The following is a 27213-nucleotide window of genomic DNA, read 5'->3' as shown; positions in this document are numbered from 1 at the left end:
CTCAGAGCAGGCATGCTTACAAGCTTGATCCATTGGCCTTTCAACCTTTCAACCCTCAACTATCTGAATTACACATCCTCTTAGAAAAGTACATACGGCTCACTAACAATGTTGTGTTGATGTATCGTGCAACTCCCTCAGGCATATAATTTTCTAACCTTTCATTTCAATTGCTTCAATTTGTCAATATGTCAATATTTGCCAGCCGGTGTAATTAGTGATCTACAGAACTCCACGTTGGCCGTTTGAACTTTAGGCTATAAAATGTCAAATCTTAAACAAAATAAAACATTTTTATTGGATGTATATTTTGTCTAAATAGCCTATGTGAAGGTTTGTTACACTGTTATACTGTACAGGGAAGTGGCTGGAAACCCTTTAGAATAAATGCAGAATTCACAAATTTTAATAAATATTGAAAATCATTAAAATCCCCACAATGCAAAAAAGCATGAATTTATGAATGATAATTATATGCAAGACAATTAAATGTGAAGATGAATGGTTGCTGGGGCTACAGCACAGCTCTCTCACACCAGTAATGTTGAGGTCTGTGTTGATGGCATTTCCCTCAAAAGCATTATCAAGACTAAATTCTAACTACAGAATATTATCCATATTCACAACGAGTATTCTACTTTCATACATCAAAAGGAACCATTGGCAGATGTCATCAATCCAAATGTCATTATTTTAACATCATTGAAACAGTTCAACTCTCCCACCAAAGTATTGTTGGTGTCATTACAGAGCACATCAATCAGACTGCCTGAATTACATTTCTTTTCATTGACATAGTATGACTCGAGGGATGACAATGTCGGTCAGGCAGCCATTTGGACGGTCCACCACTTAGGTCCAGACTGGGATATCCTGACAACTATCGCATGCATGGCTATGACATTTTGTACAGGTTTTCATGGTCCCCAGAGGATGACTCCTGCTGACCTTGGTGATTGACTTTTCCTCTAGCACCTTAAATTGACATTTGTAGTCCAGGATGAAATATCTTGACAACTATTGTATGGACTGCCATGTAATTTGTTACAAAAACTCATTTCAAATATCTCAAGTTTACTGCTGATGTGAAAAGTTGAACAGATTGCAAATTAGAAATAGCACAGGCAACTGGAGTCCGAAAGCCAAGCTCTCCAAGGAGGCTTTCCCCTGCCTGTGCTAACCCTCTCCTATTCGACAGTAATTAAAGCTGGACTTTGTGGCTTCACCATAGTTGCACGTGATCGGAAGAACAATCAAAGCAATCAATAAAATAACACATCTGGGCCATAGAACATGAAGAAGAGGACTTTTATACACCATTGGTCCTGAGACAGTTATTTGTAAATCTTTGATCTACTAAAATTTCATCTGGTGCCATTATTAGGTCAAGATTTCTGTTAATCCAACACTTTGGTTATGAACCTCAAAACTAATGACATCGCCGTCAGCTTCAGCTGTACTTTGTGTTTTGTGCTTATTGTTAGCAAGGCAGATGGTGAACATGCTAAATATCGAACCTGCTAAATGTCAACATGCTAGCATTGCCATTGTGAGCATGTTAGCATGCTGATGTTTGCATTTAGCTCAAAGTAGATGTCAATGTATTTATCTTGTTTTCCCTACACTGTGCACAGTTGCACGACAATATCTGCTTGTAGCAACCAAACCGTGTTTTATGTTTGTTATGGTTATTTTTAAGCATTCGCAGCAAGTCAGGATGTGTGCTTTCGTTGCCTAGAGCTAACCACAAATGGGACTGAGGATGTGATAACTTGCATACGGTACAAAAAAAGTAGCACTTCCAGGAAGCAAAGAAAATAAATAATTGGTTGCCTAGTCTATATACAGGTTTTGGGAGACAAGGTTGGTGTATTGATGAATACGGCACATGAACAACCATTATGAATGACCATTGTGATCTCACAGAAATACGTGAAATAACCATGACCTCAGCGCACTACCACCACCATCATAGTTGGGCCTAAAATAAGAATGTAAACTAAGGAAGAAACGTAAACACATCATGAACGTAACTTCACCATAACCCAACAACACTTTGGGATCAAACACTGGCCTCCTGGTTGAAAGTCTTGTGCTTGTGTCCACCTCCCTTCCCAGTAGATTATAGAAAGTAGTCTTTCTCACTGGTTATACTACGTCACAACAAAGGATCCTAATTAACTTTCCATTGGCATTGTTTCCGTGGTGTCAATATGTAATTCTAAGATATTATGTGCACCACGTGATGTATAAAATACATATTTCAGTATTTCTGTGCAATAAGGGCTGTCGATGCATTTGCAGCGTACCCTGTAAAAATACATCCATACCGAAAGACCAAAAAAACTCGAACTAACCCTAAACCTAACCTAACACATGCATGTTAATATAGTAACTCATATTTGAAGTTCATCAGACTCAAATCTCACATATGATGAAAAACAAATAACCAGAAAAGCCAGTTAATCCTGTTAATTAAGTGCACAGTACAACCATGATCAACCATAAGAGAAAAATAATACTCTTGTTGTTTATGTCCCCAATAAAACATATACAAATACAAAAAGAATAGGATGATAAAGTAGCAGCATTTTCACTGCTGGAAGACCTAAGTAAGGGATTAGCTGTTAACATCACATGGGAGATAATCCAGTGTCCACTGTTGGCTAATTTGCCTGTACAATGAAGCAGGCTCAGCTGCAGTGTTTCTAACAGTGTCATTTTCCCAAAGAGAAGGCTCGTCATTGCCAGCATCGCCAGTTGCTTTGACTAAATGTGCCCACATGCAGACACGCACATACACACACACACACATACAGATATACAACTCTCTATAAACAACCTGCTCTCACGCTGCTCTGCCACGGCCACACCAAACTTCACATCAGAGGCAGTCATTACTTTCTTAATCAGCTGGAGTCCGACAAATAAATACTTACTGTCAGAAAATCCAGTCTCCCCTTGTACTTTACATTCAATCTAATATAAAATGAGCGTACGCATTACATTTGTGGTTGTTTTTAGCTCCACTGGAGCGACGAGGTGATGTGCTGACATGTGATGTGATTTTAAAGAGTGTTTCTCTGCTCCCGAAACAGGTATTTTTAAACATCTGTTGTGTAAGGGTCCAAAGTGACAGGAGAAGTAGAAAAGGAACACTTTGAATGTCTGCTGACTGATGTGGGATTTAATAACAGCCACTGCTGTAGTTAAAGAGGGGAGTGGGGCGTGTGAGTGTGTGGGGCGAACCTCAGATAAAGCCCTAATTTTAGCAGTAATCTTACAACACCTTTGGAGCCCCACAAAAGGCAATTAACTCATAGAGCCCCTGGGTGTCGTTTAGAAATTGACTACTTTTAATTTACCAAAAGAACAAGGGATACAGTGTCTTGTAACCAGCCAAGCAAAAGAACATGGGTAAATTACGTTTGCCACCGGTTCCTGACCTTAACAACATCTGACATTTCTCCGTCATCTGTCTTTGACGTTACTCTATTTGATCGCTGACAAGCGAGGAGGGAATGCAAAGAAGTGAGAGGACCACGTCACAAATCACATCCACACAGGAACGTAGTGTTGACATTGATGGTCCAAAGCAAAGGGCAGAGGGACGTGAGAGGAATTTGAGCAGGGAAAAGACAGACAGACGGACAGCAGAGGCACGGGGCACACTCTCACACACACACACCTACACGCACACACACACACACACAAACACAAAGCTTCTGAAAAACCTTGCTGAATACATTAAAAGGGTTGCAGGGTCTCGCTTTCGGACTCATTTTAGGTTCGTTCATGAATTAAACATGGCTCCCTGGAGATTTGTGAACTCCAGACCTGTGTGTGTATTTTCAGCTAGGCGGTGATTGCGGTGTCTGTTAGCTGCAGCAGACTCAACAAGCCCAAATGAGAGGTGTTGGAAACATGGACACCAGCCTGGGTTTTTTTATCTTAGCGCTTTAAGAGGGTAACAAGCATTTATCTTGTTACCGGGAGAGTGACAGAATGCTTTGGCTGAATTGCGTTTGTGTCCAGATAACAAGAGCACTCATCTGCTGTGCTTAAAGCCAAGGGGTACTAGTAAACCAGGGAACCTGCTTCCTAAGGGATATCTACAGGACATATATTTTCCTTACTTGCTGACGCTGCACGCTGTAAACAATAATCCGCACAGAGCACAGTAAAGTGTGTTTCTTTCCTTCTAACCTGTGGCAAGCTCTATAATTGTCCCTAGGGCCTGTAGTGTACTGAATAGCACTTGCTTCATGATTTAATTTTCTACATTTTGGGAACTTTAGAAACTTGTGTTGTCAGCTGTGTGTGTAGTTCTGAAAGTGAAGAACTGACTTGGATCTGAGCCAAGAGAGGGATTTTATCAATACCAATCACCGCTCCAATAAAGCCCCTGCAACAGATTAATTACCTGAATTATAATGATCACTTGAGCAACATAATTGTAAACAGTTTTATTCTGTGAATCACTTTTTTATTCACATTATATGGAGGCAATCAATTTCGTTTTTCTCGTCTGTGGAGGAACACTATTTCTTGCTTAAAATCTGGACAGACGTGCTTGTTTTGCAAATACGGAACCCTGAGAATGCTGCCTCATGTCAGGAACAACAAAAATCTGCAGTATTGTTTTTATATAAAGTATGTCGAACATGCATTCCAGTAACCTCAGACCAGGCTCTGGCCTGACACTAGTGCTTATGTTTCCGCTGTTCCTCTTTTGGGTTCCTGTCAAAGCACCGCCTTTGAGCATGACAGCGTTAAAAATAACAGCTGTTGCAAACTCAGCAGGATCCCTACATTTATATTACAAATTTGACTATTGGTGGGCACTCATCCATAGATTTTGAGGTCGAAGCTTGCAGTTTTCTGTTGGTTCATCAAATACAGCGCTGACACGGGAGAGAACAGAAAGAGGAAAAGAGGAAGAAAAAAAAAGACAAAGGTTGCAGCAGAGCTTTTAAGAGTGTTGAAACAGCAACTATATTTTCTGAATCACTGCATCCGATTGATATCTACACTTACACAGTCGTTCCAGCTTATCTGCTGTCTCTGCTCCTTAGCCATGGAAGCATTAGAACTTTTCTATTTCCTTGACTCCGTCACTCCTCCCCTTGAGTGAAAGCAAAGAGTCAGGGTTACCGGGCCTGTCGTGATTATGTTCCGGGCTAAGATCGGCCCATGAAATAACATGGCTTCATCCCTATCTCTGCTCACTTATGACACTTTGAGGTCATACGGGTCAAATGACTAAAAACGTCCCCAGCTAGTTTGGCTCCAGGCCCAGTAAACACACACACACACACACACACACACACACACACACACACACACACACACACACACACACACACACGTACACACACACAACCTTCATACCACCACTCCCTCCCATTTTCCCATTATGCCTGATAGTGAGCTGAGTGTATCCAGTTGTGTCCTTCTCATGGATGACCTTCTCTGGAGTGACACTGCTGCACCGAGACGTTTGACTCACACTGGAGAAACAATTTCCCTAATGATATATCTCTCTCTCTCTCTCTCTCTCTCTCTCTCTCTCTCTCTCTCTCTCTCTCTCTCTCTCGTGCTTTTCTCTCTCTTTGTCTGTCATCTCTCTCTCTCTTGCTGTCCCGCATTCAGTCTCCTCCTTACAGTACATTTTGCACAACCTCTTTTAAAAAAGTTGTTTAAGACAAGAATAGCTATTTTGTTGTCGCACGTTTCAAATCTGCCTTGTTACTCGACCAAAATGAGTTTTTTTTCCTGTTCTTTGACAGCTAAGATGTCACATTGCTGCTGAGTGGAGCTTGGATGGGATAAAAACCCAACACCTACCGGAGCCAAATAACACCCTCTTCAACCACGCTGGCCTGGTGAATGAGAGATGTGATGGAAAGAGACAGAGGGAGAGACATGAGACGTGTGAGGTTGGGTGGCTGGGCATGCTCCCCAACACCCTGTTTCTTCTTCTTATCAGGCATTTCTGTCAGGCTCTTGATGTGAATTACTGCCTTAGATCCCAGATTCTATGACACTTCTCTGTCTCAAAGGGCAACGATGAATAAAAGAACAAATTACAATGAGAGGGATGTATGTGGAGATGAGGATGACAACCGGTGCTCAGCATTATATATACGATTTTATAATAATATTATAACAAACTAATCTGCTAATTGATCCCCTTATGCAAATCATCTGTATCAAGCTGGAGCCTAATGAATGTGGTTCATTAATCCTCTGCTTCACCTCACTGTAGAGGACAGGAGAGCAGAGGAGGATGACAGGGTGTGAGGTTATGAGCGGGGCGGGGCTGCGGAGCAAGGCAGCACATGGCAAATGCTGCAGGAGCCAAAGGTCAAATGGTCTTGATTGCAATTCCAGACATGCTTCACTGTGTCCCCATGCTTGTCCCTTGGAGGAGCTTCCTTCTTTATAGTCATCACATACCAAGACAGAGTGAAAGTAGATTGCGACCCCATAAAGCTGCACGGTGACACAAACTATGCTCAGTGCATTTTCTGACAAAGTGTACTTTAGTCCTGCCCATTCTCATCACCAAGGTGTCAGATACTGTTGCTTTGTCACACCCCTCAGTGTCTGATACCGATGCAAAGGGCACCCTTTAGCATCAGCATGAGACAAACCTGGCTTTCAAGTAACTTTTCAAGTACCCAGGAGTGTGATAATGTAGTATAAAGACCAAAAAAACCTCACAGGACAAGGAGACCAGTGTTTGTGTTCCAGAGTATTGTTGAGATATTTACAACAGTGATGTTTGTGACACGTTTTCCATACTTATATTAGATTTTTTTAAACTCATTTTAAGCTCAGCCATGATGTTTTTCATAAAACCAAGTAAAGTTGTTTTGTTGCCGAAACCTAAGCAAGTGTTTTTGTTTGAATTTACAATGTTCACCGCGTGTTAACCCTGACTGTGCCCTGGGCTACCCAGTGGGTTAGAAAGGAGCTCCATGGGGTCTGATAACTTGTCAGTGTGTGACGACTTGGAATGAGAACATGTTGGCTTAAGACTCCCTTGCCGGCAGTAGATGATAGTGTGAATGAGTCTCATAGCTGTAGAAAAGTGAAGCAAGTTGGTGTTGAAAAAAGTGCTCAGTAACTATTTAATTAAAAAAGAAAAAAATCTTTAAAAAAAAGCCCATGCTGTCACTTTAAAGCCCCTATTAACCATCCTAGATTTCTTTCTTCTATCGGTGTTAACGAGCTGCAAACTTACAGGGATGTGCTTCCCCTGGGTGAACGACGCTCACGCTTCATAGAAGCTTCATGTGGTGGAGACCTGAATGTGTTTGCTTCCTACATCTTAATGATGCTACAGCGATAAACAACAACACTTTTCCTCAAATGCTCAAAATGAAGTGTACGCATGTACTGAATGTTTTCCTTTTGCATTGTATTGTGATGCTAAATTCTCCTTGCTCAATGTGAATAGGTGTGCACTGTGCATTTAGCAGAGCTGCCAGTGTGTCTGTTCATCAATGTAATTAAATCATATTCATGGGCATTTGTTACTTGCCAATTACAGAGACTGTGGTTGTCAGTTTTTAAATATTTTAAGAAACAAAAAAAAAAATAACCCAGCAGGTATGACAGGTGATACTTAAAAGATCCACTGTATGAATACAGGGATCCTGTAACTCAATAACATATACTCTCATGTGATTAAGTTAAACTGGCCTGACCTGAATGCTTATCAGCTGGACACAAGACATCAATGCATTTCTGCCATCGTCTGCCATCGTCTACCATGCTTAACAAAGGGGTCCTCATAAATAGTATGAGGCGATCCTCCCTTATTAAAACAACTGGTTTAGCCCCACTGGCTAAGCCAGGAGCAGCAGACATTGTGAAATGTCCATTTCATTCCACATAACCCGCTGCTAACAGAGAAGAACATAATCCATTTAGAAGATTCTTGTGAGCCAGTTAACCTGGACATGGGATGTATAACTGGAATGCATTTCCACTGTTGTAATGTGTTATAGACCTTCTGGTTAGCACGTAGTTTTACTGAATCAATTAAATTCCATCCAAACCACCTGAAAGGTATGAACGAGCTGAAAAAAACGCTAAGAGCAAGGTGACCTGAAACAAGCAGCCATTTTTCTTTTTTTTGTCTTGGTTTTTGCCCAAAAAAAACTTGCCCTTAGCTCTTATCCAAGACGGGAGACTCTGAAGGTGTGTGCATGTGTATATACATTTTTCATGTCTCTTTTTGTTTATGCAGGAGGTGATCTCTGAAACAGTCATCTCTGTTGTGTAGACCATAGCATCGGCCCCATGTTAACTGTTTCAGCTTTATGTGTGACAGGGCCATGGGAGAAATACGAGCATTGTGAAGTCGTTGCCCAATCAGTGAGTGGGATGCACCATAAATCTGGAACAAAAGCGTTGTAGGTGACTCTTTAGAATACAGTAGAGACGGGAGCTTGAATTTGCATCGGTAACAGATTTATGAGGCCATGAAGTGATTTTTCTTTGGGGGATGGCAAGATTCTGTATCAAATATTCTGCTGTTTATCTGTTCCATGCAAATACCAAGAGGGCTGTATTCATATACAGCTCACACAGTGCAAACCCTGTGGCTTTTAAATTATACACAAAGTTCTTTTTCAAAGAGGGATGCATCCAAAGTAAGAATATATATACAGTATATATGTAGTGTTGCATAAATTAGGCATCTTCACATAGGTTTATCAGCAGACCTACAAAAATATACTGTATTTCTATGCAGTACTCTGACATGCACGCACATTTTTCAGGGTACTAAATAAAAATAAAAAATCACGCCTGACTAAGCTCTTGACACAAATGCACCGCTGCGGTATTACAGAGTGTGGATCTGCTTGAAGAACATAGCTCTCTCTACGTCCCCTAGAGAAACGCAGTCTTAACTAAATAAACAGATCCAATTAATTATTCACAGTGTCTTGTCTTTTGAGACTCTCCTTAGATGCTGCGCAGCATTACGTCTGCCCTCTGCCCTCTTTTGTCCACTTGTTAGTGAGATCAGGACACGGATAATAAACGAGCAGGAGGGGAGCAAGGTACACAGGGCTGAGTTGCAGCTACAATGATGCGCTGATGATAAGGTCAAAAGAGCATCCATCGAAAAACATTACATCTCAGCGGTTCACACTTCCCCCTCCACTCTTATTAACCAGTCGCGGTTCCACCCGCTGCGAGCAGGGTCGTGGTAAGCAGCAAATGGGCAAGTTTTGCTGCAATGCCAGTAAAAATCTCTCTGTGAGACTGGGCTTTCCCTTTTGCTCCAATGGGTTTGAGATGAAAATGTACCATATGTAAAAATGTGGTTAATGATGAGAGCAGAGATGGCTTGCACTTATTTTTCCTCCACATCGAGCTGTAGAATAGATATGAAAAATGTATGATAGAGTCCACTCGCTGCCTTGACGCTGTCTTGACATTCCCTGATGAGACAATACCAGTGAGGGCAGGAGCGTTGTGGAAACTGCTCTTGATTAACGTAGCTACTAAGCCCACTGCAAGTTTGACGGCAAAAACTCTCCAGATGTGCGTCCTGCAGAGTGCGATGAACTGAGCAGAAAATAGTGTTGTCCATCAGACATTAAAGCAAGCAGCCCTAATCCTCAGCAGAGTGTTTCGACGGGAATCAATAAACATTATTTTCTCTCAATGCCTTCAGTGGAGCCGATAATATTTATGAAAACCCTGCCAACAGCTATCCCTACATCGCGTCCGTCGCTTTATCTCCTGCTTTTATTGAAGGCACAGCAACGTGTAAGCACTGCAACATGCTGTGCTGCGTGTTTGTGGTACAATACCCCCTCCTCCACACACACACGCACTTACAGTAACACACATAAAGATGCACAATGATTCCAGGTTTGCTCCTTCCGCTGCTGCTGCGCTTGTAAAACTCCTGCATTGCACTGAGAGAACTACAGCGCGGCACACGAGTAAACAGCAGGAGTGTTGACAGGCTTTTCTCTGCTTGCGTCAGAGAAATCCATTGCCTTTTTGATTAGCCTGCCCCCGACACGATGGCAAATAGATGCACGGCGATGATCTATATGTATCTCTGCAGTGACATAAGATGAATGAGGCGAGATGTGATGATAACGGCTGCAGCTGATGGAGGAGGTTAATCCAGCCACTTTCCCCATCATCACTTTCCTTTTCCTGCTCTCCTGCTCTTGAAGTATCTTGCATTGTCTCACATCTTCTCGTGCTATCTGTCCTCGTCTCCCTGTTTCTAGCTATCCGACTCTCATAGTTGTTGCTCTTCCTTCAAGTAATGCACACTTATTATTTTGCAAGCCACTCCAGATGGGATTCGTGGCTGTGCAATGAAACACATAATGCAATCACAGCATGCGATGCCATCCACAGACAAATCGAGAGGAGGCAGCTTTAACGTGGAGCTAAGGTTGTACCGTGCATCAGCGGCTTTAAAAAAAAAACTCCCATTTCCTCTCTTGTCTTCATTCTCTCTGTCTCCTCCTCTGTTTTTCACCATCAGCGGTGCACAAAGCTTACCTTCAGGTCTCTGCAGGAGTTGCTGGCAGGCTCCCTTCGAGGCATTTCACAGCTGCTCTTCTCCCCAGGACTGCGCACTCCTTTCCTGGCTTTGTTCAATCAACAACAGCCCTCCTGCCTCTCTCCTGCCACCCAGCTCCTTCTGCTCTTCACCGCTCTCTATCTACTCCTGTGTGAGAGGGGGGTCTGCCCGTGCATGTGTGTGTGTGTGTATCTGAGAGAGAGAGAGAGAGAGAGAGAGAGAGAGAGAGAGAGAGAGAGAGAGAGAGAGAGAGAGAGGGAGGGGGGGTAGTCAGAGTGGGTGAGGGAAGAGATGGTAAGGATGTAAATGTGCGTGTGTGCTCTCTCTTCAATCCTCCTCTCTTCTCACTTCCACACAGAGATTGAACTTCTTGTCTCTCAGGATTTGTCCTTCATAAGAGAGGTTTTTGTATGCCTAATTGCACAGAGAATCAGCATATATGTGTGTGTGTGTGTGTGTGTGTGTTTGTGTGTGAGAGAGAATATATCCCTTCTCTCTGCTGCGAAAGGCAATATTACATGTAGGCATAATACGTGGAAAAAGCATGTGTGTGCGTGCATGTTGGGGGTGCAGACAGGGATTTGTGGTAAAATTACTTATTCCAAAACTGCAGGTGAAAACAATGCTCTACCGGTTTGGGAAATATAAAGTGGAAGCAGATTAAAAAAAGTCCTTTGGAAAAAAAACACACGCAAGATAAAGAATGAGCAAAAGAGGAAAATATCAAACAAGTATGGAGGAAAGCGTGAAAAGGACTAAAGGGGAGCAAGTACAAAGGAAAAGCAGTAAGGTCGAGATAACAGGGGGAAAGGGACATTTTGACCCAGAATTCCTCCTCAGAAGTAGCCTACAAATACGGTTGAGTGTCACTTTCACTAAATCCCCTACATGAATTACAAATGCAGTTTCTAAAATATAGAAGGCCTAAACGAAATGACGCCTCCAAAAAGTCAATTTCATCAAATCTACCACAATGGTGAGGCATGGTTCAAAAGTAAAAAATAATCATAAAGCTTAGCAGCAGAATGGAGTGCGTGGGCTCATTTATTTCCCCCTATTTAAAATTCAGTTCGGTAACTGCGAAAGGGAAGTGTGTGATCGACGATCGGGAAGTGTGTGCAAATGAGGGGACATACAGTGCAGACAGAGACAGATGGAGGGATGCTTGACATTGAGATGTTATTAGTTATAGGGAAAATTGAATGTAGACATGACATAACAGAGGAGGAGTAATGAGAGTAGAGCAAAGGGAGAGAAAGATAGGGAGACGATGATAGGTGGGGGAGGAGCGACAGAAGCAGCTATCTTCATCTTCAGAAAGCCTCTTCATGTACATCCTGCATTGGGTTTAGGAGGAGATTTATGACTCTGCAGCCCCACCGTTTGTTCCTGCATGTGCCCCCCCCCCCCTCTCCGAGTCAGAGCGAGATGGCTGGGAGATACTTGACAGGAGCCAATGACAGTGGATTATGGAACATCAAGGAGTAAGGCTACAATAATGAGGAGCTTGGGATTTGGCTGAGGAATACAAGTTCTGGGCCACGCTCACACTCGCTCCGGAGGTGGTGGTGCTAATCTCAGCAGTGATCACGAAGTGTTGGTGATCTTAATTGTAAAAATTCTAGTTCCTTCGGCGGCACCTCTCCTGCGTGTGGATCGGCCCCTCGTGGTTCAGGACCGGGGCATGTGTAATTATTTCCCCTCCTGAGGTTAAACCGCTATTGATCAATGCAGAGCCCCCCTCCCTCCCGCCACCTTAACTGCCTCTGCTCTTCATCCCATGGTGACATCCATTCAGTTGACTACACATTAATCACACATTAATAAAACTTCTTGGCACATTCATTACCACAAGTGCTCGGAGGAAAGTTGTGTATAGTGTACATCGTGTGTACATTAGATTTGCATATTGTTAAGAGGTGTGGGTAACACAACATAATAGGCTTTTCATTGCTTTAATAGACGATCCATTAGAATGATGAAACTGTGGATTGTCTTGCTAAGGTGAACTGCAGGAAGGAGACGCCTAATGCAAATAGGGAAGTGTTACGTACTGTGAGTCTCATTTAATATTCATCAATGCAGAGATCTCCATATGAAAAAAACCTGAGCTCTCGCTCCTATATCACTGAGGGAATGTGTTTTTTTAGTAGTCTTCCTGCAGACTATGTAAAAAATGGCATGGCATACGTGTGTGTGTGGCTTAAATCTACACAAAAAAAAGGAAAATACATGATGTACATAATATATTTGCCCATTCTGCTGAAACGGTTCAGACAGCATGGCAGTATCAGGTGTCAAAGTAGACTCTTATGCAAAATGTCTCAGTCCAAATCACCAGCAGCAGCCCACAGTCGACAGTGTGTGTCAGGCCATGGTGAGGAGGAGGTGTCATGTTAATCCTCTCCCTGCCGATCCTTACTCTCCCTTTCACTTCCCCTTTGGCTCCATGCCTCTTTGCTTTCTCTCACCTGCTCCCAGGCTTCATTAGCTCTGATTGATCCTCTTGTCAGAGCTTATGGCACCGCAATGAACTGCATTGTTACAAGCGGCCCGGAACAATAAGGAGCGGGGATGGAAATCGGAGGACAACCACAGAAAACATATCACTACTAGGGCGTAATGGTGGACTTTTGGAGTCTGAGGAGCTTATTGCACGTTGAGTTATTCCATAAGAAACAGAACAAATGTGTCACACATGTCAGTGCTGAATAGTTAAGCAGAAATCACCGAAGTTGAAGATGCTCTTAAGGTGCACTACGTATGTTGTCATCTGAAATATTTAACTGTTCAACCAAGTGCCTGTTTCGCATTTGGTGTTACAGAAAGGACATAGATGGAGGCCAGCATTTAATGGCATTGAGAACTGGTGAATGCATGAAAAGGCAAGGTTTGCAATGGAAAGAGTATAAATTATTAAATGATGTATCTGAGCGGGGAGGGCACAGCTTTAGCTTAAACAAATTCATCTGTGTCAACATATTGGCCCAATGCATCATGATATAGATGACAAAATGCAGATATAGGAGCATAGCAGCAACCGCTATGTATACTCCTTATTTTTTATATTAATTTGTGTATCGTTTTAAAGGGAAGCTTGACTTTAAGGAACTAGTACTTCTATTAGCATTTAAATTATGAATTATGGGAGTGTGAAGATCTAGCGCAGCACCGTGCTTGTTATATGTGAATACATAATTTAGAAATACAGTACTGTACGCATTTCTTTTTACTCTTGAGGGCAGTGGAGGTCTTGAAGCAGATATATACATTCATTGTATAACATCATCATATCCAATGGACACTAAACACTCAACAACACAATTCAAACTGATTAACTTATACTGTACATAATTATGTTTGGCCGGTCTGACATGAATCAACTACAAAGCCTGGACTATTTCTTCCTGGCTCATATTTTTCAAGGGTATTAGAATAGTTTGTTTTGTAGATGCTATTGTGTACAAGAACTACCATGAATGCTATTTTTCTTAATCCTATATTAATGGACTGGACCTCACATGGACACCACTCAACAGTCCAGACACAGTGACACTATGTGGAGGAAAGCGGTACAGCAGCGGGTGATTAAACAGGATCACCGGCCGATGCTCTGCTCCTGAAAGAAGTTTAGCTGTTGCCATTTTTTTCTTGGGGTTATCCCTTTACAAGCTTATACAAGCTGTAATAATGAAACAGCAGATTCCATTAGTTACTGACAGTCTGAAGTAGGTTGAAGCAGCATCTCTCTGTTGGTCTCTCTCTGTGAGAGCTACGTGTAGTGAGTGGCCGGTATAATTGGAGACCGCTTTCAGCTTGCTCCTTCAAACTTCGAAATTGAATTTCGCCTGCTTTGTTGTTTAGCTTAGTCATCACATTTAAAAAAAATGTGCAGCTTATTTCAAGTCTTGTGGGAAACTTGTGCATTGCAGTGGGTGGATGTACCTTGCTCAGTAAAGAGCAGATTAACATCAGCGATATTACCTTGATAAGCCCATTGAGTCCAAAGCAGGGCCAATTTTTTAATGTGTGACACATATTTTACCTGATGAATAAATAAATACAGCGATAATTTGGGGAAAAATTCCAACACTATGAAGATATAGAGCCTTGAAATGCCTCTGTATAAAACTTAATGGTCCGCTTTACTGTTTCAGTCCTTTGCCCACTCAATCCAGTCCATCAATCCAGTCCATCAATGTCAAAAAGCTTTGGCATCCATGCTTTAGAGCAACCTCCTCCTCTAATAGCTGGGTGTTAAAAATATAATCTCAGGGGAACTGCTGTCAGGTTGAGTTCTTACTGTAAGGCAAAGTCTTGTACCCTCTGAGCCACCCTGCAGGCAGAGAGATCCCTGAGATCTCTGGTACCCTCCTGACATTCATTCATCTGAAGGGTTTAATGTACAATCTTAGAGACATTTCGATATGCAGGGAAGGGCTGTGAAGTCTTCATTTGTATTACCGCTGCAAAGCAGAGATATAAGTCCTTATTACACTATTTTTTTTACAGATAGGGAATTTCAATATCTGAATCACAAAAAAATTAAGCAGCCATAAAACAAGAATAAATACCTGCGAAAATACCTGTTTCGTCAACTGAGAATTTGTAAAAATCCCTCGAGTTGAACAACAGGTCATTGTTCTCTTGTGGCCTTTGTCGCCGGGTGTCACTTTACAAAATACAAAATGTAAGTAATGCTGGCCGTGTCGCAGCAGAGCAGCGGGGTAAAGAAGAAAGGTTGAGTGTGAGAAAGAGGTGATTTTAAGCTTTTAAGACAGGTCGTAATTTATTCGGCTCTGTGGCTGCCTAATCAGGCCGAAGTCCTTTGAGTGGTGGGCTGTTATGGCAGAAAGAAGAAAGACAATACCATATTATGACCTGAGAATACTGAGTGGAGGACAAGAAGACATGTGTGATCCCCCTGGGTCCTTGGAACCTGCAAATTGCTGATTTAATTCAGCCGGAGTGGGGAACTGCCCAAAGTCCCTCTGCACTGAGTTTACACAAAGGTAATTACTATGCATCAAAATGAAATTCAAGTAATAATATTGATGTATCAATAAGATTCTTTTAGTTTGTATTCCTGTTTAGAATCCCATGCTTTGTACTTGTCTGTTTATCTCTACACACGTCCACAAGGCAGATATAATTACACTCTCGTGTTCAAGAAACAAAGGAGACAAATAACTAGAATGCATCGCCCAGTAGCCCTGCATAACATATGTAACCCCGCTGTACTGGATGTTTGTACCACGCTTCTCACCTTACACTTCATATACTGTACATCCTACTGTGACATCCCAGCCATCTGTTAAAAAGAGGAAATAGTCTCAAAGAACAACAGTGGTTATGAAGGGATGAAGTACGGCATGGTAAAAACGTTCACGATAGCATCAGCCGAATAGTTAGTGGACAAGCAAGTGTCAAGTCGTGTAATGGAAAATCCCCACAAACCCTGTTGACCAGGCTTCTCATTCAGGCCTGACAGCCCAATTCCTTGTCTATATGCTTCTATTGACATGCACATATTACCCAAAGGCATCGATACAGGGTGCACCGATCTTAAGATCATTATCATCTTTACAGCATGCTTTTTTTTCCCCTGCTTGCCTACATCTCGGAATTTTCCACACAAGATGGTCTTGAACAAACGCTGACATTAAGGCAGCAAAGCGCATGCACATTTACATGCGCATATGTTTGTATCATTACAAGAGGCAAATGCTTCACAAGCACTTCACACAGCTTGGCATTTAGCACTTTGCCATTTTTACTCAGAGAATGATGGATATGGAATTTGAATGCTGAGTGACATGATGAAATGGCTGCCATCAGCGTACGTCCCACTCACCGCACCCCCTTCTTGCTCACGCACATACAAACATACAGCAGACGCAATGCAAACAGTTATCCCCCAAGTAGATATCTATTCAGTTCAACTGAAGCATATCTTAGAATATGATACCACATGACGAATGTTTCAAAGCACGCCTGAATCACTGATCAAAAAGTTCGAAACAAAGGCTTCATTTCTATTCACACCAGAATTAATTAAACGGTTTTAGCCCAGTGCTCAAGGCTACGTTGCATAATTAAATCTGACTGCTGCGGATTTTTTTCAGATGTGAAACAGTCAGATGTGGTTTGCAACTAAGGTCTTTTTAAACATTTCTAAAAAAGAAAAAAACATTGAATGAATGGGCTTGACAGTAGCAACGAGAGCAATGGTTTTCTTTTAAAAATAATAGCCTAATCAAATCCTTAAAGTTACTTCTCTCACCATGAGCTACTTACAGACTAAGTACTGTGCTCATGTTGGAGTTCAGTTGGAGAGTCTCAATCGTGGCTCAGGCAAAGAGAGCCACAAAGGAGCTAAAGTGAGACAGGATATGAGCCTTAAAGGGTCGTGACAACATGTTGAATGTTTAACAGCTTGAGCGGAAGCTTTAACAGAAGTGTTGACAGACTTAGATTTTTGGTCTCGACTTCAATGCCTAAGAATTGTTGTAAATTCTAATCATCAGTTGGCCTGGCTTCTCCTAGCTTTGAAACTGTTGATTTGAGGGGCTGGACCCTACAGTACAACATGGTTCCGAGCTCCAGCTAACTTGTACTTTTCAACAGGATCAATGTTGCTCATTGTATTCCGCATTTAGCAAATGAGCTGGACTTATTTCCCCTCAGGTTTTGGTAGAGACCAAAAACAGAGATACAAGTTCTCATCAGAAACAAAAGAGTGACAATGTTACTCTGTCTCTGCTGGATGAGCAACTGCTAGCTAACAAATTCCCCATATCAATTTACATTTAATGGTGATAATATGTCACGGTTGTTCACAGCTTGTTTCTGCTGCCCCCCAGTGGCCAAAAAAAAATAATTTTACTTTAAACTTTGTATAAATATAATAAAGTACCAAACGTTTCTAACATAAAGATGAAAAAAGCTGTTTATTCTGTAAATCTGGCCTTAGAAGAGTGGTGATTGTAATTTTTATCATTGACCAAGTTTCTTTATAATTCTGGTTAACCATACCATTAGTTGAACATTTAAAAAGAATTGCATCACAGTAACAGTGTTGTCTGTAGTTTAGTTCTGGCAAATATCATCCAAAACTATGAGCAGCAATGTGCTGGGACATGTCTCCATTGTATCCATTGTATCTGTCAAAGGCACTTAATTGAGGGGCTGGGCCGGTACCATTAATGCAAATTACTGATTCACCAGAGTTTCTGTGCTTTCTCACCTCGCAGGTTCCCATGGATCCTGGTTATACCTGGACCATGGTCTTGCCTCCTGCCGGGGTTCTGTCATATATATATATATATTAAATGTGTTGTAACTTTGTTATGTTGTTCATACACATGACATCTATTGCACTTCTGTCCATCCTGGGAGAGGGATTGCATTGCTGTCAATCAAATGCAGCCTCTGTAGCATATAACATGTTAAATCAGCCCTAAAATCAGTGCAGCTATGTGATCTGGTGGCTACTCACAGGCCTTTTGGCTGATATAAAAGGGATGAAAACGAGAGTTAGTTAAACAAACGGGCAAATCAGCTCCTGAAAAAGAAGAAAAGAAGCTTAAACACAAAAGGCCTGTCATCATTTTACAAAAGCGTGGATTAGGAAAAAAAAAATGGCAAGTATAATCTTGTTGTGTGTCAACAGTAATGCATTGTGGTTGTCAATAGAAAACACATTCTGCAGCATGTAAGGTAATACTGCAGCACTTTCTGCCACTTTTTTTTGGCAGAGAACAATGGAGTTGAAAAATGACTCCCAACACAATTCACAACTTCTCTCCCCAGAGCATTCATCTTGGGCTCACGAACTGATATTCGGTTCCTGGCCAACCCTGGAGAGATACCCCCCCCCCTCCTCCCCACACACACTCACACACACTCACACACACACACACACTGTGCCCGGGATGTGTTAAACATGACCATTTCCAGAGACGCAGAGGAATACATGTAAAAAGGAATGTGAGTTATGTGCTCTTTTCTGTCATGCAGTATTCTAGGGACAACAACATTATTATATCATGTTAATATCAGGAGAGGAAAATTACTGTACCTTCCTCCAGATGACTCTAATTATCTTTGCACGACACAAACATCTTCAGACAGTCACAACTACACTGGCAAGAACTGGAAAAAAAGATTTACCCAAAACATGCCAATAAAGGTGTGTGTCTACAAAAAATAATAACACACAGTCTGTTCGTCAGAGAGAGGACCGGAACCATACAGATACAGTACATACAGGTACTGCATTTATATTGTCAACATTCCCTTTTTTTTTCAGGAGAGAAAAGCTTAAATAAAAGATCACAAAATAGAAACAACCAATAGTAAATCCCGAGCAAATCTTACACTGTGGTGTACCGGGAGTGTGGTGGATAGAGGTCAGCTTGGCCCTTGGTGCCAGGCGTCTGTGGGGTAAACATCCTATTAGAGCCGGGGGGGAAGGGTATGCGTGTGTGTTTAGGGGCGGAGGGGTACTTGATGTCTCTGTGGGTGTAAACATCACCTGGATGATTCCTGTACACCGAGACAGGGCAGTATAAATGCACACAGGTGTTGGTGAACAGGAGTTGGAAGAGGACACGCCTAAACTGTCTCAATCAATTGTGAACCAGAAAGAGACGGAGAAGGAGAGGAGAGAAGGTAGAGCTGGATTTTTTTCCATTCATCAACCTTTTGATGTGTATCATACAACTTTCACTTCAAATTACAGAGGTGAGTTTTGACTGAAGAAAGTTCACTTTCATGTTAACATGTTTCCTTTTCAGCTGTAACACATTTCTGCAAGACTATGGTGAGTGTGATGTCTTAGTGTGAGTGGTTCAGATCATTTCAAAGGAAATAGGATTGTCACTGTGAATGTTTTTTTTTTAAATAAATGAATAAATAAAGAAAAAGGATTGCAAATACATTTTAACTTTAAACATTAGCTCATGAAGCTGGTTTGTACTTAACTGACAAAAGAAAGCATTTAATACAAATAAGGCGTCACTGCTCATTAAAGATGTATTCCAGTATCTCCTTTTTAAAAAGAGTTGCTAAGACATCCACTTTTACAATGCAAATGTATAATGCAGTTTGATTGGCTTAATACAGTTTTAGAATTAAAGGCACATTAAAAAAGCCTAAAGGAAGAATACAAGAAAAAAGTTTTTATTAAAAATGTATTGTTCTCACAAGGACCCTTTCCATGAACAGTGATTGTTAGTCTTTGATTGACTGATTACATTTAAAATGTGATTATTCGTATGGTTGAAATTTGATGAGTCATGAGAGTAAAGCCATTTTAGGGTTAAAGCTGTGTGTCCACTATTCTGTGGATGCTCCAATAGAGTTGATTTTGTTGAAGGTAGATGTTTTCCAATGCAAAGTAATAATTTAAAGTACTTTGGTCTAACATACAATTAAAATACCAAATACCCAAAATAATTGCAGCACATATCTTGTTACGGTATGAAAACATGCTGACCTAATGATTAGGTGTGGAATGACTAGGTTTGCTTCCAAAATGATTGAAGCTTGCAAACAAGCAACACAGAGTGATTATCAGGTTTCGTTTTTGGCAAAATGACTTGGATGTGAGCTTTGAGGGTTGAAAGCAAAAACAGAAACTCATTGTACTGATCGTTTTGTACTACTTCACACTCACTAACAAGCACGCCACGATCCAAATGGGGAGTTTGCATGACTTGAAAACAGAGGCCGTATACTTACAAACCTCTGTACAGCCAGTTACCCTCCATCAAGCAACAAAGTTATGAGAACTCTGAGCTGCGTTTGCCCAAATTATTGTAATGCCACGTTTATTTTTGCAGCAGTGAAAGCTAGCAAATTGTTTACTTGATCCAGTGAGGATTACAACTGCAGTGGGTCAGAGCAGCTTGGAACATGTGAGACTGAACATACACAGTCCAGTTCAGCTATGGGAGGAGGAGTAAAGCATTTGGAGCAGGAGAACAAGAAAGCTACTTACAGTATACAGAAAGACAGGCTCGCACTGTACTTGATTATGAAATTGGTTTGGTACTCAACGTACCCCAAAATTAAATAATTTAACAACTCAGTTTACCATAAGTAGAGTAATTTCTTTCTTTTTGCCTATACACCACCAACTGTGCTCTCTCTAATTGTAGTGAATTACAGTATTTAAGGACGATTGACAGTTTGAGAGGACCTATGACTGGCTGACTGGTTAAATGATATTTTCTGTCATTGGTCCCAAGTGCAGCATCTGATCTGCTAGAACAAGTCAGCTAGGGGCCGATTGTTTTTGCTTTCGACAAGTAGTGGTGCATAGAAACTGCTCGTTCACACAACAGCCTGATGACTAGTTTTCTACTCTGTACTGACGCTGCTCCTGCGCTATTGTCTTATAGGTCGTGGAACATGTTTGGATACATCAACAGACGTATCCAGGACTATTTGGCGGAGCGTAAAAGATGCAGGTCCAGACTAGTTACCAAAGATGGTCGCTGCAACATTGAATACGGAAACGTCAAGTACAGCAACCAATTACACTTCCTGGCGGACTTCTGGACCACCTTTGTGGAGATCCGGTGGCGTTTTGTCCTCTTCCTCTTCAGCGCCTCCTTTACCCTCAGCTGGTTCATTTTTGGCCTACTGTGGTACTGGATTGCGCGCAGCAATGGAGACCTGACGTGGCAAAACCCCCCATCAGACCACATTCCATGTGTTGATAATGTGGGAGGACTCACCACAGCTTTCCTTTACTCCCTTGAAACCCAGACAACTATTGGGTATGGTGGCCGAGCGCTCACCCCTCACTGCCCAGGTGCTGTGGCCCTTATCATCATCCAGTCCCTCCTCGGAGCTATTATCAACTGCTTCATGTGTGGAGTCATCCTGTCCAAAATCTCTTCACCCAAAAAGAGGGCAAAGACCATTTCATTCAGTGACATGGCTGTCATCAGCCCCAAAAATGGCACCCTTTCCCTGTCAATCAGAGTGGCCAACCTGCGCAAGACCCTGATGATTGGAAGCCAGATCTATGGCAAGCTGCTGAGGACAACACACACACCCGATGGGGAGACAATCATTATGGACCAGGTGAACATTGACTTCACGGTGGACGCCGGGAAGGACAACCTCTTCTTCGTGTGTCCTCTCACGCTCTACCACACCATCGACAAGAGTAGCCCCTTCTTCGAGGTGGCCGTGGATACGCTCCACAAACAAGAGTTTGAGCTGGTCGTCTTCCTAGACGGCACCGCAGAGTCCACCAGCTCTGCCTGCCAAGTCCGGACCTCCTTTATTCCTCAGGAGATCATGTGGGGCTACAACTTCATGCCCATCATCTCCAGAAGCAAGGAAGGCAAGTACAGAGTAGATTTCTCCAACTTCTCCAAGGTGATGCCAGTGGCTACTGCACACTGTGCCTACTGCTTCCACAACATAAAGGGTCATCATCATCACTCCAGAGATGGACATGACAACCAGGGCTTCGAGGTGATTGAAATCAATGATACCCCTAATGTCACCATGATGTGAGATTATGGACACACAGTAATGAACAATGGAAACGGAGACAAGTAGAGGCTTATACCTCTCATTGATGAATTCCTCAAATCTCAAAAAGACAAAGATGTGCTGGAGGCAGGTAGGGTTACCCAATGTCAGGCAGCACATTGTGTAGCATTTAAATATGAAGTAAGGAAAACCCACTTATTTGTTATTCTATTGTGTTGAACACAGATAGGAATGCCGTCTGTGGGCAAGAACACTTATTGTGAACCATTTGTATGTAAAACCACACCTGCCACTGTCTGCTGACAAAAAAACCTGTTTTCAAAAGGGAGACCAGGTCAGGCAAGACAGAGAGGCTACGGTTCAGCAACAGGAACAGAACGTTTTCCCAATTACTCTCACATGGATTGAACATATGTGCTTTCACTTTAAATGAAGATGAGTGGTTGTAATTTACTTATGGCCTTGCACATCAGGTTTGCCGAGCATGGAGAGACAGAACAATGAATCAAATCTGTTATCCTGTATACAAATCTTACAATTACTTGAAGGACCACTTTTGAGGGCCATGCTTTTATCATGGGTGGGAAAAAGATGAAGAGGCTTGTTCAATAATTCATGCTACTTTAGGCTGCTGTACACAAAGAGACACTTGGACTTGAACCATTACAGTATGCTTAACTATTCAGACACTGAGGCACTAGCAAAGGGTGGGGCTCAGGGGCCGCTCTTTTCAAACAGGGTGATGTAGTTGTGGTTTTCTCCTTGAGAGAAACATTGTGAGAGAACAAATCTTTCAGGAAACACTTATGCCTACACGCAGCACCGAATAGTATGATAATCAAGTGTCTTTATTAGGATCTCAGGGGAAAAATACACTGAAATAAAGGCTATTTTTGCTTTGAAAATGTCTGTGTCATCGTATTATTCTGTACCTAACCGAGCCTGAATGTCATATATGGACTGTGATCAAAAAGGTCAAAGCAGCATGACGACAGGTGCCAACCCCTATCGGGTTTTCATCTGTAAACAAAGAGAAGTTGTGACAGCAAACAGAGATCCAAACACAACAGAGTGGACGTTTTTGGGAGATAAGTGCTGTTGCTTTCTGCCCATTAGTTTATGTGCAGGTTCTGAACATGAAACCAGAACTTTCCATTTAGAGAAATAACAGCACATACTGTACGCTACGATGGAGCTTTAACGGATTTTCTTTAGGCCGACCTCTCCAATGAACTGTATATCCTTACGTGTCTGCCTGCACCCTTGCCATATCAAGTGGCATATAGCAGGGCTCGGGTAAAAGATTGTGAATATTATTGAAAAATTATGTGAAATGACTAAGCAGCATGAAGATAATATATGCCAGAATTATTCTAATGCAAAAACAAGTCCACAGCTGTCCCTTAATGGCTGTTCACTGTGTCTGTGATACATATGTTTGTCTCATGCAAACCAAAAGAGCACTTTGCAAGACTGTAGCCGTCATTACACACAGGCAACATGCATAGACACCGGTTGTTAAATTACCACCACATATTATTTAAAGCTGTCCTCAGAGTGAGACTTGAATGATGCAAAGAGTAAAATACTAAGAAGTCTTTCAAATGAACATACACCAGCCTTAAGTGGTTTTACACCTACTTCCCTCGCTCACAGCTTGTGGCTCTGTATGACCTGTTGATTCAAAACAGAGTATAACTGAAAAAGGTGTAAACACCGTATATATATATATATATTTTGTTTCAATGACAAAATTTAACTTGTGATCACCATGACAAAAATATGGAATAAAAAATAAAATTAAAATATGGTGCAGCTTCCTGACACTTGCACCGGAAATGATTAATTTGAATTAGATGAAATTACATGCAGTTATTCAGGTACAGCCAGCTAGAACTAACAAAGTATAATATTCATTGTAACATCATCAATATGCGGTAATTGGGGTGGAAAAATATTTAAAACACCTAGTATAATGCAATACAATTAACCAGTACCACAAACTACAGCCTTCGACGATCACAAATCATCAAAATCAATAATACAAAAAAAAAATACTTCATGAAGGTATGTTTTTTTGCATCGCTGATGTATTACACTGCATTAGGTATAGCTAATATACCAGCAACTGACTGTGTGTTCTCTTAATAAGACACACCATTTCTGGAGTACCTTGTCATGGTTAGTTTGTCTATAAATTTGATTATATTCCAATTAGCTAACGAGTCTTTCAAGGATGATCAAGATTAATTTTCGGAACTAAAACTGTAATGGCCACTTCATCTTACCTTAAAACACATGTGAATCCAGGTAAAAACGCTACATGTCAGTGTCAGTAAAAATAAGTAAGATTAGTTAGTGTAAGATTGTTTTGTTAGTATCTTGATACAAACTAAAGTTGCTGAAATAAGGAGAGGCGAAGATGTTTTCTGTCAGCATGTGTGAATATCTCAGAACTGTCACAAAATGTGCAAGTCACTATAATGATGTACATCAATAATTTTGTACGTCAAAATGGCCCAATAAAAAATACAATGACTGTGTTTTCATCAGGTGAGGCAACAGGCAGGCAATTGAACATAACTTGAGAGGTAAAAACATTTATTTTGTCACATTTTCCTATACAAAAGCCCTTTTTCAAAAGGTATTACTTCATACATTGCAGGAATGACAATAATAATAATATATTGGTTAATTGTAAAATTATACACACATATATATATATATTTGATATCCGAAATACATTGCATATACGAAGTAGCACAGATCCTTTTTCATTGATAATGCTTGTGAAACATGGAAATGAAGGGTACATTAGAATAATTTCTTTATGTTACAAATTACAAGTTCCCTTTTTTTATTCGTTATTTTAAAGCTATAAACTTTCAGGAGAAGCTGGTTGTGGATGTAAATACTGTTTGTATTGTTTTGCATAACATACCTGAAATTATTTAATGCAAAAGGAAAAGCTATCAATTCCAGGGCTCTTTGGCATAAAACTTGATTCACAATGGAAACGTTTCATCATCATCACATGTTGCATATAAAGAGAAGGAGTCCCTGGTGGTTGGGTTATGATTCAAGCACGCATTTGTGGTTTTGGGAATACAAGAAAATATCACGTGCACATAAAGACACTTAGGATGTTACAACCGAATTTCAGAAATAATAACAATAACAAAATTTTAAAATGTATTGCCCAAATGTACAGATATAAAAACGCTAAAAATGCTGAACAAACTACTTAGCAGAAATGGACTTTAAAGGTTTGCATTTTTGACCGAGGTCAACTCGTATTAATTCTCTTGACTTTTTATACTGTGTCACATATGAAAATAACTCTGCATAATTTATACAGTAAGTTGCTTTAATGCCTAGTTGACTGATGATTATAAAACAATAAAAAATAGGTCTGACAAACGCACAGCGTTTGCGAATCTGAGGATTTCTTTGTTTCATCTCGTCATACTTTATTGGTTTTGTTCTCTGAAAAACTACTTAGTCCCAAGTAATTTATTTTCAAGTGTCCATTTTCAGTTACTCTAAAGGAATACTTTTGCTATCAACAGCTATGAACACCTGAAGATGGATATGTTTTGACATGATACTATTACATGAAGATGAAATTCTGACTTGAGATTCATGTGCATTTTGCTGGGCTTTCGATCAGTGAGAAACTAACATTCAAACACACATGCTGCTCTCAAACTAGGATCCAGCCCTGGTAAAATACAACTCAACTGTCTATTAAAGGAGCAATATACGACATTCAGAGCCTTAATATAGCAGCAAACAACTATTTGCTATGTAATGATATAGTGGAGTAATGTCTACCTGAGCAGAGAATGAAGTCACTCTCCCTCTGCGTGTGTTGTTATCAGAGCTTCGCCTTGCTTTGTTGACATAGCCAATCCCGCCACGCGTGCTTTTAGTGCATGTGCGCGTGCCCCAATTGTTAGCTCATATGCATCGCTCCGCAGTGCAGTGCACTCCTAAGAAGGATACAGCTGATAACGTCCTCCAGACGGACAGCCTCGTTGTGGAAGCGTAGCGCCAACCCTCCAGGTAAACACCTTTAGCTCTGTCAGCACTATTGCCATAGTTTGTACAGTTGTCACTGTTAGCACCGTTAGCTACAAGGCGTCGCCATGTTGAGAGTCAATCAAAAAAAAATGCTCCCAATCTCGTATCTTGCACCTTTAACATGACTTAGTGCTAAGCCACTTCTCTGTGCTGACCTATGAGGTCCTGACTGGCCTACAAAGAAGAAGGAGACACTGTGGCAGCTGTTATTGACAGGATGCACTTCAAAATCAAAAATTGTCAGATTTATGGTGAGAAATGGATGTGATGATTACATATGCATTTTATCATGTAATGCTGTTTTGTCTATAATGAATAGAAAACATGGTATAAAACAGCAGTTAAGGCACTGTGAGGGTAAGGTTTCTCATTGTGCCGAATACTAAAACTGGATACACTGTCAGGCACTTTGGATAAAATAATACCTCCAGACATAGTCTTATTGTGTAGATCACATCTACATAATCGCATCTACAAAAAAAAGGCACTTTCGTGTTTTAGATTAAGACGTGTGCAGCATACATGGTGTGAAGAATGAGGGATTCTTTTAATTCAACAAAATAAAAAGATCTGACAAATTTTGATTTTGCTGCAGGGTGTCCCTTTTACGTGTTTCACAAACCAGAAGACATTCACATTAATACTGACATGGTCGAGCAACAAAACATCTGGAAATGGCATGGCTGAAAGGCAACAACATGGCAAACATTTAATAGCCTAGTGTGTGGCCCCCTGAAAACATCTGACCTGGGTTGAATTACTGTTGCAAATTACTTCAATTACATCTTGACTCAGCTTCCCCAGCACAGTCAAGTCAACTGTACACGTCGCCCGTCTTGAGCTCCACACATACAACACACAGAAAGCATTTAAAGTAACTAAGTTGACCCAGGCCAGCAAAACATACAGCGCTTCCTTCTCCGGAATTTTACTCTTCTCTAGCTTTCCAGTTTGGAGGATAAATAAAATTGTGAATGGCATATTCCAGTTGCCAAATTTCATTCAGTGCTGAGAAAAGTTCAACTCTTTGAGAGCTC

General features: G+C 41.2%; 1 protein-coding gene across 2 annotated transcripts; it reads left to right on the top strand.

Moving 5' to 3' along the window:
- Window positions 1–19184: 19184 nt before the first annotated feature.
- Window positions 19185–22931, top strand: LOC306701277 (ATP-sensitive inward rectifier potassium channel 1-like). Of its 2 annotated transcripts, none has more exons than XM_079166537.1 (2): window positions 19185–19249; window positions 20983–22931. In XM_079166537.1, the coding sequence occupies exon 2, from the start codon at window positions 20993–20995 to the stop codon at window positions 22112–22114; it is 1122 nt and encodes a 373-aa protein (XP_079022663.1). In that variant the 5' UTR covers window positions 19185–19249; window positions 20983–20992; the 3' UTR covers window positions 22115–22931. The 2 variants fall into 2 exon arrangements, with proteins under 2 accessions (XP_079022663.1, XP_079022662.1); XM_079166536.1 differs by having other exon boundaries at window positions 19191–19321.
- The last annotated feature ends 4282 nt before the right edge of the window (window positions 22932–27213 follow it).

The sequence above is a fragment of the Pholis gunnellus genome (assembly GCF_910591455.1).
Source record: "Pholis gunnellus genome assembly, chromosome: 9".
NCBI classification, from domain to species: domain Eukaryota; kingdom Metazoa; phylum Chordata; class Actinopteri; order Perciformes; family Pholidae; genus Pholis; species Pholis gunnellus.
The sequence above is the reverse complement of the archived record's forward strand: the minus strand, read 5'-3'. Positions and strand labels throughout refer to the sequence as shown.

Bases quoted from the DNA above. Each gene is read 5' to 3' on its own strand.
- LOC306701277 (XM_079166537.1), top strand. From the start codon at position 20,993: ATGTTTGGATACATCAACAGACGTATCCAGGACTATTTGGCGGAGCGT.